Source organism: Mustelus asterias, chromosome 6, assembly GCF_964213995.1.
Source record: "Mustelus asterias chromosome 6, sMusAst1.hap1.1, whole genome shotgun sequence".
Taxonomy (NCBI): domain Eukaryota; kingdom Metazoa; phylum Chordata; class Chondrichthyes; order Carcharhiniformes; family Triakidae; genus Mustelus; species Mustelus asterias.
The window spans coordinates 72,107,586-72,123,271 of NC_135806.1; the positions used below are offsets into that span (position 1 = coordinate 72,107,586).

The 15,686-nt window shown below is 42.5% G+C and overlaps 1 protein-coding gene across 1 annotated transcript in view; it reads left to right on the forward strand.

Annotated features, from left to right (window-relative positions):
- trpm6 (transient receptor potential cation channel, subfamily M, member 6) overlaps positions 1–15,686 on the forward strand; it is a 159,811-nt gene that overhangs the window by 14,600 nt on the left and 129,525 nt on the right. Inside the window, exons 2-3 of the mRNA XM_078213871.1 lie at positions 4,888–4,967; positions 10,340–10,378. Coding sequence (XP_078069997.1) covers positions 4,888–4,967; positions 10,340–10,378 — 119 coding nt within the window. The remainder of the gene's footprint in view (positions 1–4,887; positions 4,968–10,339; positions 10,379–15,686) is intronic.

Here is a 15,686-nt window from a genome sequence, read left to right on the forward strand (position 1 = left end):
ATGCAAAGCTTACTTTACTTTTCCAAGGAATAGGAAACTTTAATAAAATTGATTTTCTCAATCATTAAAGTATGGTAAGTTATTTTATTTGAATTAAAAAAATCATTTTAGTGTTGATTCAATAGTGTGCTTTACTGATACTTTTGTAATTATATTTGTATTTAATTATAGTTATTTTAAATACAGTCTTCATGTTGACAGCAAAACATAAAGAGTGAAATATTTAGTGATATGTGATATGGAGCAGTTTATATGAGTGACTGCATATTTACTTCACGTGATCATTTCTAACATGTAATCTTAAAGTTTATTACAGTAAAATATCAGTATTCACCTGTGTTGGACAAAATACATAATGGTCGGAATTCTCTGACCTTGCCCGCAGCTAGGATTCTCCAGTCCACACTGCACTGAATGGAGTTTTGGCTGAGCGCCAAATTCGCTGTTCTCGATGGCAGTGGTGGAGGGGCGAACGAGATCAGAGAATTCTGGCCAATGGCTTTCAAAATGTTTAAATTGTTCTGTATAGAAATAACACCAATTATACATTACTTATATTACTTGTAAACTGTCTTCCCACAAGAGTTTAACCAGAGCAATACAATAATTTCTGCTCCACTAATGCCATTTCCATGGGTTACTCTTCCACGGTTCTCTTTGGGTGAGGCTTTAATACATTCAAGCTCAACTCCAGGACTTGGGCAAATAACTTCAGAGTAAGAAGTTTAACAACACCAGGTTAAAGTCCAACAGGTTTATTTGGTAGCAAAAGTCACACAAGCTTTCGGAGCTCCAAGCCCCTTCTGCAGGTGAGTGGGAATTCTGTTCACAAACAGGGCATATAAAGACAGAGACTCAATTTACATGAATAATGGTTGGAATGCGAATACTTACAGCTAATCAAGTCTTTGAGAAACAAAACAATGTGAGTGGAGAGAGCATCAAGACAGGCTAAAAAGATGTGTATTGTCTCCAGACAAGACAGCCAGTGAAACTCTGCAGGTCCAGGCAACTGTGGGGGTTACAAATAGTGTGACATGAACCCAATATCCCGGTTGAGGCCGTCCTCGTGTGTGAGGAACTTGGCTATCAGTTTCTGCTCAGCGACTCTGCGCCGTCGTGTGTCGTGAAGGCCGCCTTGGAGAACGCTTACCCGAATATCAGAGGCCAAATGCCCATTCGGGTTTGTGAACAGAATTCCCACTCACCTGAAGAAGGGGCTTGGAGCTCCGAAAGCTTGTGTGGCTTTTGCTACCAAATAAACCTGTTGGACTTTAACCTGGTGTTGTTAAACTTCTTACTGTGTTTACCCCAGTCCAACGCCGGCATCTCCACAACATAACTTCAGTGCAGAGGAAGCGCTGCATTGTTGAAAAGCATTATTTTTTGAATGAAAGGTTAAACCAGGGCTGTTTAGACATTATTTCAAACAGAACAGGGCATTCTCCTGGTGCCAGGGTCAATGATCTGTCTTCAATTTACACTATAAAGAAACCAGATTATCTGATTATTCAATTAATTAGCTGTTTGTGGGACTTCTTTATGGGGCTATTAGCTGCTGTATTAGCTTGCTGAACAGCATTTCAAAAATCATTGATTAAGTAGTACACTTGGGGATATCCTGTGAATGGAATAAGGTGCTAAATAAATGCATATTCTTCCTTTTCTTTTTTCTGTGACTGTGCTCTCCATTGCCTGTATTCCAAAGCCCCTTGAGATATTCCCCATTCCCACTCTTAGACTCATAACCAAAGCAACAATTTGTGAATTATTTCTCCTTCAATTACCACTAAACAAATGCAATAGATATCAAATAGAAATTATTGCCAATAATGACAATTGAGATTAAGAAAAATAATTCTCATTATTTGGCATATCCTGCATGCAAAAAGCAGGACAAATCCAGACCAGCCAATTACTGCCCATCAGTCATCAGTAAAGTGATGGAAGGGGTCATCAACAGACTTATCAAATGGCACTTGCTTAGCAATAACCTGCTCACTGATGCTCAGTTTGGGTTCTGCCAGGGCCAATTATCTCCTCATCTCATTACAAAAGATCTGAATTCCAGAGATGAGGAGAGAGTGACTGTCCTTGACATCGTGGCCACCATTGACTGAGTATGGCATCAAGGAGCCTTTGCAAAACTGGAATCAATGGAAATTGGGGGAAAATTCTCTGCTGGTTGGAGTCATACCTAGCACCAAGGAAGGTGGTTGTGGTTATTGGAGGTCAGTCATCTCAGCTCCAGGACATCACTGCAGGGGTTCCTTAGGGTAGTGTTGTAAGACCAGCCAACTTCAGCTGTTTCACCAATGATCATCCTTCCAACATAAGGTCAGAAGTGGGGATGTTTGTTGATTATTGCGCAATTTTCAATACCATTTGTGACTCCTCAAGTACTGAAGCAGTCTATGTCCAAATGCAGCAAAACCTGGACAATATCCAGGCTTGGGCTGACAGGTGGCAAGTAAAATTCCTGCCACACAATTGTCAGGAAATAACCATTTCCAACAAGAGAACATGTAACCATCGCTCCTTGACATTCAATGGCATTACCATCACTGAATCTTCCACTATCAACATCCAGGGGGGTTACCATTGACCAGAAACTGAACTGGACTAGCCAAAAAAATACCGTGGCTGCAAAAGTAGTTCAAGAGGCTAGGAATCCTGCAGAGAGTAACTCACCTGACTCCCCAATCTCCAAGGCACAAGTCAGGAGTGTGATGGAACACTCTCCACTTGCTTGGATGAGTGCCTCTCCAACAACACTCAAGAAGTCGATACCATCCAAGACAAAGCAACCTGCTCGATTGGCACCCCATCTACAAACATTCACTCCCCCCACCAGCGATGCATAGTATCAGCAGTGTGTACCATCTACAAGATGCATTACAGGAACTCACCAAGCTCCTTAGACAAGCCTTTCCAAACCCACAACCACTACCATTTAGAAGGACAAGGGCAGCAGATACATGGGAACACCAACACCTGATATTCCCTTCCATGCCATTCACCATAACGACTTGGAAATATATCATCATTCCTTCACTATTGCTGGGTCAAAATCCTGGAACTCTCTCCCTAACAGTACTGTGTGGGTGTGCCTATACCACATGAACTGCAGCGGTTCAAGAAGGCAGCTCACCACTACCTTCTCAAGGGCAATTAGGGATAGGCAATAAATGCTGGCCTAGCCAGTGAAGCCCACATCCCAAGAATGGATAAAAAAACTGTAATGTTGAGGAAACAACCAGCAACAGGAACATTGCGGAGTAGGCACTGCTGTAGAAATTGTTTTGCACAATGATGTAATAATATCTGTGCTTCTAACCACTTGACTCAAACGAGTCAGAAAGAGGGCAGGATTTGGCAGCCACTACAACCACTAGTGTGATATCTTGGACAAAAACCTGGCATTGTGCATTGGCTGCCCATTAGAGAAGCTATAAAATATTTGTCATAAGCCCAAGGATATGGCAAGCTGAAAGTTTGTCCCATGTTAAAAGTGGATCTGACTTTGCATACCAATGGAATTCCTCCTTGTCCTCTAACTCATTGAGAGTAAAATGAATGCTCATAAAATGCCTACCCTACCATGAAATGGTGCTTCATGAAAAAGTTAAACTCTTCACAATGTCAAGGAGGTAAGAAAGGAAGCAACAACAATCTAAATCTTCAAAAAGTTGGAAAATTGAAAAACAAACCAACAACACTTGAACTTATACAGCATAGTATATAGTAAAACAATCCAAGGGACTTCACAGGAGCACGACAAAATAAAATCTGACACTAAGCCAAATGAGGAGATATTGGAGCATATGGCCAAAGGTTATGGAGGTGGATTTTAAAGAATGTTTAACGGGAGGAAGGAGAGGTGACGAGGTTGAGGGAGGTTATTCCCAAGCTCAGGGCTTTGGCAGTTGCAGGTACAACCGCCAACGGTGCAATTAAAATTGTGCTTCATGAGATTAGTATTCCGGATATTTCAGGAAGGTTGTACACTGTCGGAGATTAAAGATAGGAATGTGAATGTCTGAAGGATTTTTAGAACATGGGAGAGATTTTTAAAATTGAGGCATGGCTGAACTGGGAACCATTGTAAATCAGGGAGCACATTGGTGATGGGTGATTGGGACTTGGTGTGAAATAGGACATGAGCAGCATGACTCTGACCTCAAGTTTAGAAAGGGTAGAAAGTGAGAGGCCAGCCAGGAGCAGCTTGAAATTGTCAAGTCTATAGGTATGATGGCACAGTGGTTAGCACTGCTGCCTCACAGCGGCAGGGACCTGGGTTCAATTCCAGCCTCAGGTGACAGTGTGGAGTTTGCACATTCTTGTTGTGTCGGCATGGGTTTCCCCGGGTGCTCCGATTTCCTCCCATAGTCCAAAAATATGCAGGTTAGGTGAATTGGCAACGTTAAATTGCCCCTTAGTGTCCCAAAATGTATAGATTAGGGGATTAGCGGGGTGAATGCATGGAGTTACGGGGCTAAGGTGGGTGGCGGGCCTGGGTAAGATCCTCTGTCGGTAGAGTCAGTGCAGACCTGATGGGTTGAATGACCTCCTTCTACACTGTAGAGATTCTATGATTCTATAAATAGAATATCGGTACTTTACCGTAAAGGTATGGATGAAGGCTTCAACAGCTAAACAACTGAGGCATGGGCAGAGTCAACTGAAGTAGCAGAGCTGGAAATAAGTTGTCTTAATGCAGATTTATAGTCAGACGTTCATCTGGGTATCAAATATGACACCAAAATTGTGAACCATCTGTACAAACCAGTGTATCCAATTAAATATAACAGAACAATTCAAAACCTACTCAAATCGATTGAAATGCTAAAATGCACAATAATTAAGTCGCACATTTCTTAATTCTAGACGCAGAAATCGTGGATTGAAGGAGTTTTCAGTAAGCGAGAATGTGGAAAAATTATAACCAGTTCAAAAGATTCACACAGGTGAGTAACTTTTATCACATTCATAAACTTTGCAGGGAATCCTCTGAAATTTAGTTAAGGAATAATCATACAACATCCAATTATTGCATTGATAAACAATGATAATTTACATTTTTAATTACTTTAGTAAGCAAATTTTTACAGTTGTCAGAGAGTTTGTTTTTTGGAATCAGCTAAAACCTGGTGCTTGAATGTAGAAGAAAGCATAATTGCCCATCAATTTAGATAGGCTGACTTAATGGAATATCCTTTAATCGTCCTTAATTACATTTTCAAGCAAGCTACATGTGTATATTGGGCCTGACATGGGTAGAGACCCAAAAGGAAGAGGATGGGAAAACTGCGAGAGTCAGACTGCTTTAAATATTTAAGTAGCTGCAACTACAAGATAGGCTGTGGAAAACTCTTTTCCCTCAGCCCAGAGCTCATTTAATTCCCACTTCAGAAACTTGGGCACATAAGCCAAGGTGACATTCCAGTGTGAGCATACTACACTGTTGCAGAAGCTGTCTATTAATTGGGGATCTAAACTGAGACAATGGAAAACATTTCTCTGCACTATTTAGTAGAAGAGCAGCAAAAGTTCCCTTTGTGTCCTGGACAATGTTTATCCCTCAACCAACATCACCAAAACAAATTATCTGGTCATGATTTCAGTCTAGTTTGTGGGATCTTGCTGAGTGCAAATTGGTTGTTACATTTCTTAAAGTGAATACATTTCAAAATGTTATCAATTGGCTTCCTTAGAATCAGCGGTGGTTCCAGAGGACTGGAGAATTGCAAATGTTTACACCCTTGTTCAAAAAAGGGTGTAAAGATAAACCCAGCAACTACTGGCCAGTTAGTTTACCCTCGGTAGTGAGAAAGCTTTTAGAAATCATAATTCAGGATCAAATTAACAGTCACTGTTATTTAGTCATCTTACATATTTGATTTATCTCAGAGCATAGCAGAGATAGGTTCAAATCTATTACAGATTTATTTAGAATATTTTAAAATATCTCAGAACTTACCCTGAGTGTGGAGATATTCACTAACGTGTTTGAGTTTTTTGATGAGGTAACAAAGACTGTTGGTGACGGTAATGCTGTTTTTGTGGTGTACACGAACTTCCAAAAGACAATTGATAAAATGCCATCCAACAACTTGTGAACAAAGTGAGTACTCATGGAATAAAAGGGACAGTAGCAACATTGATATGAAATTGGCTGAGTGGCAGGGAATAAAGAATATGGTGAACAGTGTTGCTTTCAGGTTGGAGGAAGGTTTATCGTGGAGTTCCCCAGGGATTAATGTTATGACCTCTGCTATCCTGCATTTGAAACCATGAAAGAGGTTCATGAGAAGATTTACAAGCTTCATGTGAGTGGTTCTAGGGATGAGGAACTTCAGTTCTCTAGATAGATTGGAAAAGCTGGGACTGTTCTCTTTGAAGAGAAGGTTGAAAGGAGGTTTGGTAAAGGTGTTTAAAACCACGGGAAGTCTAGACAGAGTAGATAAGGAGAAACTGTGTTCAGAATTTTACGCATTATTTTTGGTGCGAGGCTGACCCAGAAGGACGTGAAATTGTGTAAGATGGATGTGCACCATGATGTCATCATGCACTCATGTGATATTTCGATCAGTAAGCGTACTGTCAACTCCTCCACATGTCCACTGACAATTAATCAGCTAGTTAAGGCAATCTAAAGTGCAATTGACTAGAATCTGATATTGCCTGTGTGACTTATAGCTCGGCACAGGGAACATGGGTAGATGATTTTTTACTTTCCTCATCCATGGGTGGGATAAAAGGGAGCTGGAGCATTGGTTGTGTGAGTTGATAAGCGTTCAGGTGAGAGTTTGCTGTTGCTTAAGTCTTGAGATTTCAGACATTTTCATCTGTTTCCTTCTAAAATATTTGCTTTGTTAGCCTTGTTCTGATGACTCTTCTGTTTTGTCAATTCTGCCGGAGCATTTCTGTCCATAGCAGCCTTCAGTGCACTGGGCAGTGCTATCTCCAATTTAGCAGATGGGAATTGTGGACGCTGCTGGGTGCAGCTCTGCTGAGGAGGAAGAGAGGGGCTGAAGGAAGCGGAAGACAGATATCCACAGGCAGCGTTGCAGGGTGAGACCTCTGGGAAGAGATGAACAGGCACAGGGGTTTTACAGCCAGCAGGGAAAGCAAGATTGAAGGCACCACAGAAGGTGCCATGAGCCTGCTACCAGAGCAGTCATGCAATGATCCAGCTACCTCAACATGCCTGAGGTCCAGTGCTGTAGGAGACTCTGCCTCTCTAGGGACACCGTGACATCATTATGCCACATGATTGGTCTGGAGATTGCCTCCAACTGTGTGGGTGGGCACCTGATGTCATTTGCTCTGAAGGTCACAAGAGCCCTCAATTCTGATGTATTCAGATCTTTCCAGTGGTCTGTGGGGGGTTAGTGTAGGCTGTCTCAATCAGCTGTCTGTAGCTGCATCAAGCTTATTCAGCTAGGTCTGCACATTCATTCATCACCAAATGGACCAAGCCAGACAGGCTGACCAAGCCAGAGGCTTTGCAGCTATCGTTGGGTTGCTCCGCATCCAGGGTGCCATAGACTACACTCATGTGGCCATCAAGGGACCAGTGGTTCAGCCAGATGCCTTTGTGAATCGGAAGATGTGCAGGTGTGAAATGTGCAGTTTGTGTGTGACCACAGAACCCACATTTTTCACATCTGTGCATGGAACCCAGGCAGCTCCCATGATGCATACATTCTACACTTAAAGGTGCCAAGACTGTTCTTGGCTCCAGCTCAGTTGGGTGGTTGGTTGCTGGGTGACAATCCCTTGAAAAGATAGCTCATGCCTCCACTCTGGCACCCTTGGACAGCTGTGGAAAGGACGTATAATCAATGTCATGCCTCCACAAGTGCAGTGGCTGGGAGGACTATAGGGCTACTGAAGATTAAGTTGAACCACTCTGGGGCAGTACCCTCCAGAGTGCATGTTGCTCATCATTGTGGTCTGTTGCACTCTGCACAACCTGGCACTGGCAGAAGAGTACCCCGGGACCCATTTGAAGATGGAGATGCTGAGGTAGCTCCACACGGAGCACGGTGGTACAATGGTCAGCATTGCTGCCTAACAGCGCCATGGACCCAGATTCAATTAAGGCCTCGGGTCATTTTCTGTGCGGCGTTTGCATGTTCTCCCCATGTCTGCATGGGTTTTCTCTGGGAGCTCCAGTTTCCTCCCACACTCCAAAGATGTGTGGGTTAGGATGATTGGCCATGCTAAATTGCCCCTTAGTGCCTGGGGGATGAGCAGGGTAAATACATGGGATTACGGGGATAGGACCTGGGTGGGACAGTTGCTGGCACAGGCTCGATGGGCCGAATGGCCTCCTTCTGCACTATAGCGACTCTATGATTCTATTCTATTCTATGATTCACATGCCTGAGAGGAAGACTCTATAAATGGATCTGATGAGGACCCCGGACAGGCACAGGGTGAGAACAAGGAGGCAGATATGATGAACCTTTGAGAGGCAAGGACACCAGGAACACCTTGATTTAACACTCCTTCAGTTAGGGTGCTGAGGTCTGGCTTCCATCTTAGTGCAACACATTTCTGAGAATACAATGTACTGACCCCAGTGTCACCTCATAGAATCATAGGATCCCTTCAGTGCAGAAGGAGGCCATTCGATCCATCGACCCTGCACCGACAACAATCCCACCCAGGCCCTATCCTCTGTAATAAAATTTGCTGTCCCTGCCATCTATCATAGGCATTGAAGAGTCCTGCACCTGTGGAGAACATGAAGGACACTCAGGGCATTGAAACAAATCTTGATTTATATTTTTACCAGAGCTGCAAGCAAGGAACAAAACATAAAACATTGTCACAGTTACACAAAAACAATACATTACATTGATGAAGTGAACAAATGTCACTCATAAAAACCTCATCTTATGCTCAAAGCGCCTTGAACTTATGCTTCTGAGTGCTACATCTTGGAGCTCCCCCCTCGCTGGCAGCAGCATTGGAGGCAGATTGCTGACTCTGCTGTTGTGTCAGCAATGATGACCTTGGCAGTTATTCAGTGTATGGCGGTGCCTGAGCGGAATCCACCTGTGAGGGTGTGCCCGGCAACATGGCTGGGCACTCCTCATTCATGACCGCCTCAGACAGTGCCATGGTCACTGGTGGAGATGCTGCTGTCCTCATCCAGAGCGCTGTGAGAGGAGCATACAGAGACAACAGGCAGCTCATCCACCAATGCGAGGTATGTTTGGACCTCACAGCTCACCATTGATGGACGGGCACCTAGCAGAGAGACCAATGCCTCATCCATCTCTCAGACTGTGGTGAACCGTAGTTGGTTACCACTATGAGTGCTGAGCCATGGATGGTCAGCACTATGGGTGTTTGTAGATATGTTACTGTAGTTACTGTTGGTGTTAGGGTTGGGCTGTTCTACCTGTTGATATTGTTCTGTGGTACACTCCAGTTGGCTCCGCCTACCAGGGGAAGTATAAAGGTCACTGCACTGCCTGGTGACCCTTTAGTCTGGGATTGTATTGTATATAGTGTGCTCCATTCTTGTCAGTAATAAAAGCCTTTATTTCCCGGGTACAATCTAGCCTCCCGAGTGATTTAATCGCGCATCACAGACTGGGGTCTTAAAGACCACAGAAAATCATAATAGCCTTCAATTAAATAAAACCATGGTTGCTTTTCATCAGACCACTTTAAAGTGTCTGCTACAATATATTTCAGATGCTAAAGTGATGCAGGTTTTGGCATATAAATCTGAATCAGCTTTCCCTAACCCCTGGCCTCCTGTGCCTGTTCTACGCCTGTGTATTAGGAGCTGAAAATGTATCTGACTAATATCTTTAGCAGACAGTTCTTTCTCTTGTGGGCCCCAAGTCTGTATTCAGCCCCGCCTGGTAAGATAAAAGACTTTTCCTTCTGCTGATAGCATCGGGTCATCCACAATCCAATTGTAATTGGTACTTGATCCACAGTACATAAGAATTTCCACTCAGTAATACATCAGTAATCAGAGAGGCTACAAGGATGGTTGCTAGTGAAAATTGAAACATAGTGGTGAGGGAACGATTGCTATTCTGAGGTTGGTGCCACAATACATCGCGAAGACATTGTAGAGGATGATGTACTTTCCAAAACAGTGTTCCACCCAATATGACAATATTTAATGGTGGCACTGAGACCATTAGTGGAAGGCATTTTATTCTGGAACTTTGAATACAAATTCATTAAATGGAAGAAATAGAAAGCCAGTTTAAAACTGCCACTGATTTTTACTAGTTTATGACTAGACTGGTTATTGCACAAAAACATTGTGTTAATTAAGTCAATTTTTCATTTATGGCAGGTGTCTCCCAGGATGTCAGATTTGCCAGAACCTGGTGAGGTAAGGCAACCTTCTAATTTTATTATTTAGCACAATATTTTTATAAGCAATATATCGGAAGTCTGAATCACAGATGAAGAAGCGAGGAATTCTCAGACCTGTTGCTTTTCTGTAAGTTTAGCAGAGTGGAAATGCTGTTCTGTTGTTGACCTTTGTTCCTTATTCTAATGGAGTATCCAAGATATCCAAGGTCAGGATGAGGTTACCTACTCTAAATAATTTTAGTTGGTCCCCATCCCATTATGGCCATACATTGGGCGCCAGCTGGGGGAGTGGGATCGTAAGTTGTTGCTGGATGCGGGGGGGGGGGGGTGAGGTGAGGAGGTGGGGGAGTGAACACCATCAACTAACACTTTGTAAGACAATTAAAATTTCCAGGAAGCTATCTTCTAAAGTTATCCAGGTCTTTACTTTATTCCAGAAACCCTGATAAGAAACACCAATTCTTCTCCTACACTGACCTGCATTCTGGTTTCTTCCCAGTTGGTGGGTAGAAAGGAGGCTGGAACCATGGAAAATCCAATGCAGGAAGCCCTACCACTGGACTCAACTCCTTTTGATATCAGGAACCTTCAATAGGGCAGTGTTATGATCCTGTTAAGGACTGTTAACAATAAAAGAAGAAATCCAAATATCCAGCAATTAACTGACAGAGCTACGCCACAAAGTTTTAATAAAAGCAAACTTTATTGTATGTATACAAAGAAATTAAACAAAGCAAGCACCACTAACTGAAGGCAATAGCTTATAAAGACTAATGCTATAAACACCGTTCTACTTTTAACTCTTTCATGAGCAAGTGTGATTGAAGGGTAGCTAATGTAAGTCCGCCATTCAAAAAAGGAGGTAGAGGGAAAACAGGGAACCATGGACCAGTGAGCCTAACATCGGTACTGGGGAAGTTGCTAGAACCTATTATCAAGGATTTCATAACTTGGCATTTGGAAGGCAGTGGTCAGACAAAATCAACACAGATTTACGAAAGGGAAATCATGCTTGATGAATCTATTGGAATTCTTTGAGGATGTAACAGGTCGAGTTGACTGAGGAAAACCAGTGGAAGTGGTTTAATTAGACTTTCAGAATGCTTTTGACAAGGTCTCACATAGCAGACTACTACGTAAAGCTAAAACAAATGGAATTGCAGGTAATGTCTTACAATCCCTGCAGTGCAGAAGGAGGCCATTCAGCCCCTCGAGTCTGCACCGACCACAATCCCATGCAGGCCCTATCCCCAAAACCCCATGCATTTCCCCTAGCTGGTTCCACTGACACTAAGGGGCATTTAGCATGGCCATCCCCCTAACCCGCACATCTTTGGACTGTGGGAGGAAACCGAAGTACCCGGAAGAAACCATATAGACACAGGGTGAATTGAAATGGATAAAAAGCTGGTTAGCAGATAGAAAGCAAAGAGTTGGCATAAATGGGTCTTTTTCTGATTAGCAGTCAGTAACTAGTGGGGTTCCGCAGGGATCGGTGCTAGGACCCCGATTGTTCACATTATATATTAATGATTTGGAAGACAGAACTGAATGTATTATCTCCAAATTTGCAGGTGATACAAAGTTGGGTTGGAGGGTGAGCTGTGAGGAGAATGCAGAGATGCTTCAGCATGATTTGGACAGGCTGAGTGTGTGGGCATCTGCATGGCAGATGCGCAGTGCAATGTGGATAAATGTGATGTTATCCACTTTGGTAGCAATAATAGGAAGACAGATTATTACTTGAATGGGTGTAAATTGAGAGAGGTGGATACTCAATGAGACCTTGGAGTGCTTGTGCATCAGTTGCCGAAAGTAAGCGTGCAAGTACAGCAGGCTGTAAAAAGGGCAAATGGTATGTTAGCCTTCATAGCGAGAGGATTTAAGTATAGGGATAGGCATGTTTTGCTGCAATTTTATAGGGCATTGGTGAGGCTGCACCTGGAGTATTGTGTGCAGTTTTGGTGTCCTTATCTGAGGAAGGATGTCCTTGCTATAGAGGGAGCAGAGAAAAGGTTTACCAGGCTGATTCCTGGAATGGCAGGTCTGTCATATGAGGAGAGATTAAGTCAGTTAGGATTGTATCCACTGGAGTTTAGAAGAGTGAGAGGAGATCTCATAGAAACTTATAATTTTCTAACAGGGTTAGACAGAGTAGATTCAGAAAGAATGTTCCCAATGGTGGGGGAGTCCAGAACTAGGGGTCATTGTTTCAGGATAAGGGGTAAACCTTATTTATAGTCTGTCCCAAATATATAAATGGCATTGCTGAGCATAATACATTTTAAACTGGACTAATTCATCACTTGATGATTTTGTTCACCTATTGCTAACTTAAAAAGGATGAAATACTTTAGGTAAATATCTAAAGGTACGTTGTTGTCATATAGGCATCTGGTACATAAAGACTGAGGTGAGGAAAAATTTCTTCACCCAGAGGGTGAATGTGTGGAATTCACTGCCACAGAGTGTAGTTGAGATCAAAACGTTGTCTGATTTCAAGAAGAAATTAGATATTGCTCTTGGGGCTAAAGGGATCAAAGAATATGGGAGGGGTGGAGGGGGATAAGGATATCGAATTTGATGATCAGCCATGATCAAAATGAATGGCGGAGCAGGCTCGAAGTGCTGAATGGCCTACTCCTACTTCTAGTTTCTATGTAAGTGGGGGGAAGGGAAGGATAAAATTGCAAGAAGTATGATAGTTAATGAGAAACAAAGCAGGTGAGCATTTTGGAGGGTGGGTTCACCTGCATGGAAAATTACAAAAAGAGTTAAAAGGAAGGAGAGCTCAGGAGAAGTTATTAAAGTCTCCAGAACAAAAGTAGGACAGAATGTTTGGAAAGGGTTTTGAATCTAACTTCAGGCACAGCAGATAAGGAGATGACAATGAGAAGGGGGGTGGGTAATGCAGGACTGAGGGTGTTGTATTTTAATGTGCGCAGCATGCGAAATAAAGTAAATGAACTTGTAGCGCTGTTTGAAATTGGCGGGTACGATGTTGTGGGCATCACAGAGATGTGGCAGAAAGGAGATCAGGGCTGGGAGCTAAATATCCAAGGATACACATCCTATCAAAAGGACAGAACCGGAAAGGTAAAAAGACCATGATGTGCAGGCCTCTGAGCAGTAGTCAGGATGTGGGGCACAGGATATACCAGGAGATGAAAAAGGCCTGTCAGAAGGGAAAGGTTACAATGATCATGGGGGACTTCAGTATGTAGGTGGGTTGGGAAAGTCAGGTTGGTGGTGGATCCCAAGAAAAGGAATTTGTGGAATGTCTATAAAATGGCTTTTTGGAGCAGCTTGTGCTGGAACCCAGTAGGGAACATGCAGTTCTGGCTTTGGTGATGTGTAATGAGCCAGACTTGATGAGGAATCCTAAAATGAAGGAACCCTTAGGAGGAATGGACCATAATATGATAGAATTCACCTTGCAATTTGAGCGGGAGAAGCTGGAATCAAATGTAATGGTATTGCAGTTGAGTAAAGGAAACTACAAAGGCATGAGGGAGGAGCTGGCCAGAGTTGACTGGGAGAGGAGCTTAGCAGGAAAAATGATGGAACAACAGTGGCAGGAGTTTCTGGGAGTAATTCAGGAGACACAGCAAAATTTCATCCCAAGGAAGAAGAAATGTATAAAGAGGAGGATGAGGCAGTCATGGCTGACGAGGGAAGTCAGGGACAGCATAAAAGCAAAAAAAAAGCATATTATGTGGCAAAGATTAATGGGAAGCCAGGGGATTGGGAAGCCTTTACAGACCAACAAAGGACAACTAAAAAAGAAATAAGGGGGGAGAAGATGAAATATGAGGGTAAGCTAGCTGGTAAAATAAGGGAAGATTGCAAAAGTTTTTTTAGATATATAAAGGGTAAGAGAGAGGCAACAGTGGACATTGGACCACTGGAAAATGATGCTGGCAAAGTAGTAATAGGGAGCAAAGAGTGGTGGAGGAACTGAGTAAGTACTTTGCATCAGTAATATAAGATAATATTATGACATTCAGTATGCACTCTACTCACAGAAAGTAATTTGATTAATTGGGGGTTCCCTTAATTTGAAACTCAGCAACTCGATTGAGATGGGCACTGGGATTGCTGGAGGCAAATACATGCTGTCTTGACTTTTGTATCTGGAGAGCGTGAATGCCCAAGGGGGAGAATTTAAGTTGCCTTCCTTTACTGGAATAACTGCAGTCATTGGTAGGTGTATGAAAGAGATTTGAGCTGATGAATTTGAGCGTTTTTACAGCAAGAGCAATGAAGGGATGGTTGGGGAGCGGAATCTTCAACATCTGATTTTCGTTGTCATCAGAGCGATTGCAGTGTATATACATAGAACATAACTGAAGCAAAATTTTATAATTGTTGAATAATTATAGCAGTATAGTGGCACCCCACAAATAACATCATGGATTCAGGCTTGCACTTTTCACATAGGCCTATGTTACTGATGTTAACTGTGTCCATGTGGGGGGTGGGGAGGGATGAGGCAGGGGATTAGAAGCAAAGACCAGAAACTTTCCAAAGAAATCGTGGGAAACATGTGAACAACCCTTTAATTGATTAATGGCGGCTGTCTAAATTGCTGGATTAATACAGTGGGTGTGTATGAAAGATACAGCTGAACTAGCGTTTGCATTTACTTGTCCTGTACAAATGGGGTGCCTTTTCACTGCCCTTTAAGAACTAAGGCAAAGATCACTGCTAAAAGGCACTATTGGGTACGATCTTGGCATTGCCACTGTGATTACAGCTGTGAAATTATAAGGCCTGAGATTTTTGATGGATTGCTTCAGTAGCTGTAGCTAGTTCCACATCTCTCCAGATAGGCTGGGTACTAAAGGAAAAAGTGAGCCTGTATTCTATTGTAGTTGCTTTGATGCAGAGGGAGAATGCAGGTGACCAGGAATGCACAAATACACTCACAAATGACACCTATTTGAAGAGAAGTATTGAACAAATGTATTCTTTCCAAAGTACTCCTTTATTTCCCCGCTAAAACAAAATTCCATTTACTGGCTGATTTTTCTCTTAAGACAAATTAATAAAATTCAGATATCCAGATTTTACTGCATAATTTATAGTCTGTCCCAAATATATAAATGGCATTGCTGAGCATAATACATTTTAAACTGGACTAATTCATCACTTGATGATTTTGTTCATCTATTGCTTACTTAAAAAGGATGAAGTACTTTGGATAAATATTTAAAGGTACATTGTTGTCATATAGGGGTCTGGTACACAAGGGGTTAATGTGAGACTGAGTACAATACCAGTCACAAAGTGATGTAAAAGAACATTTGACCTACACTCGGAGT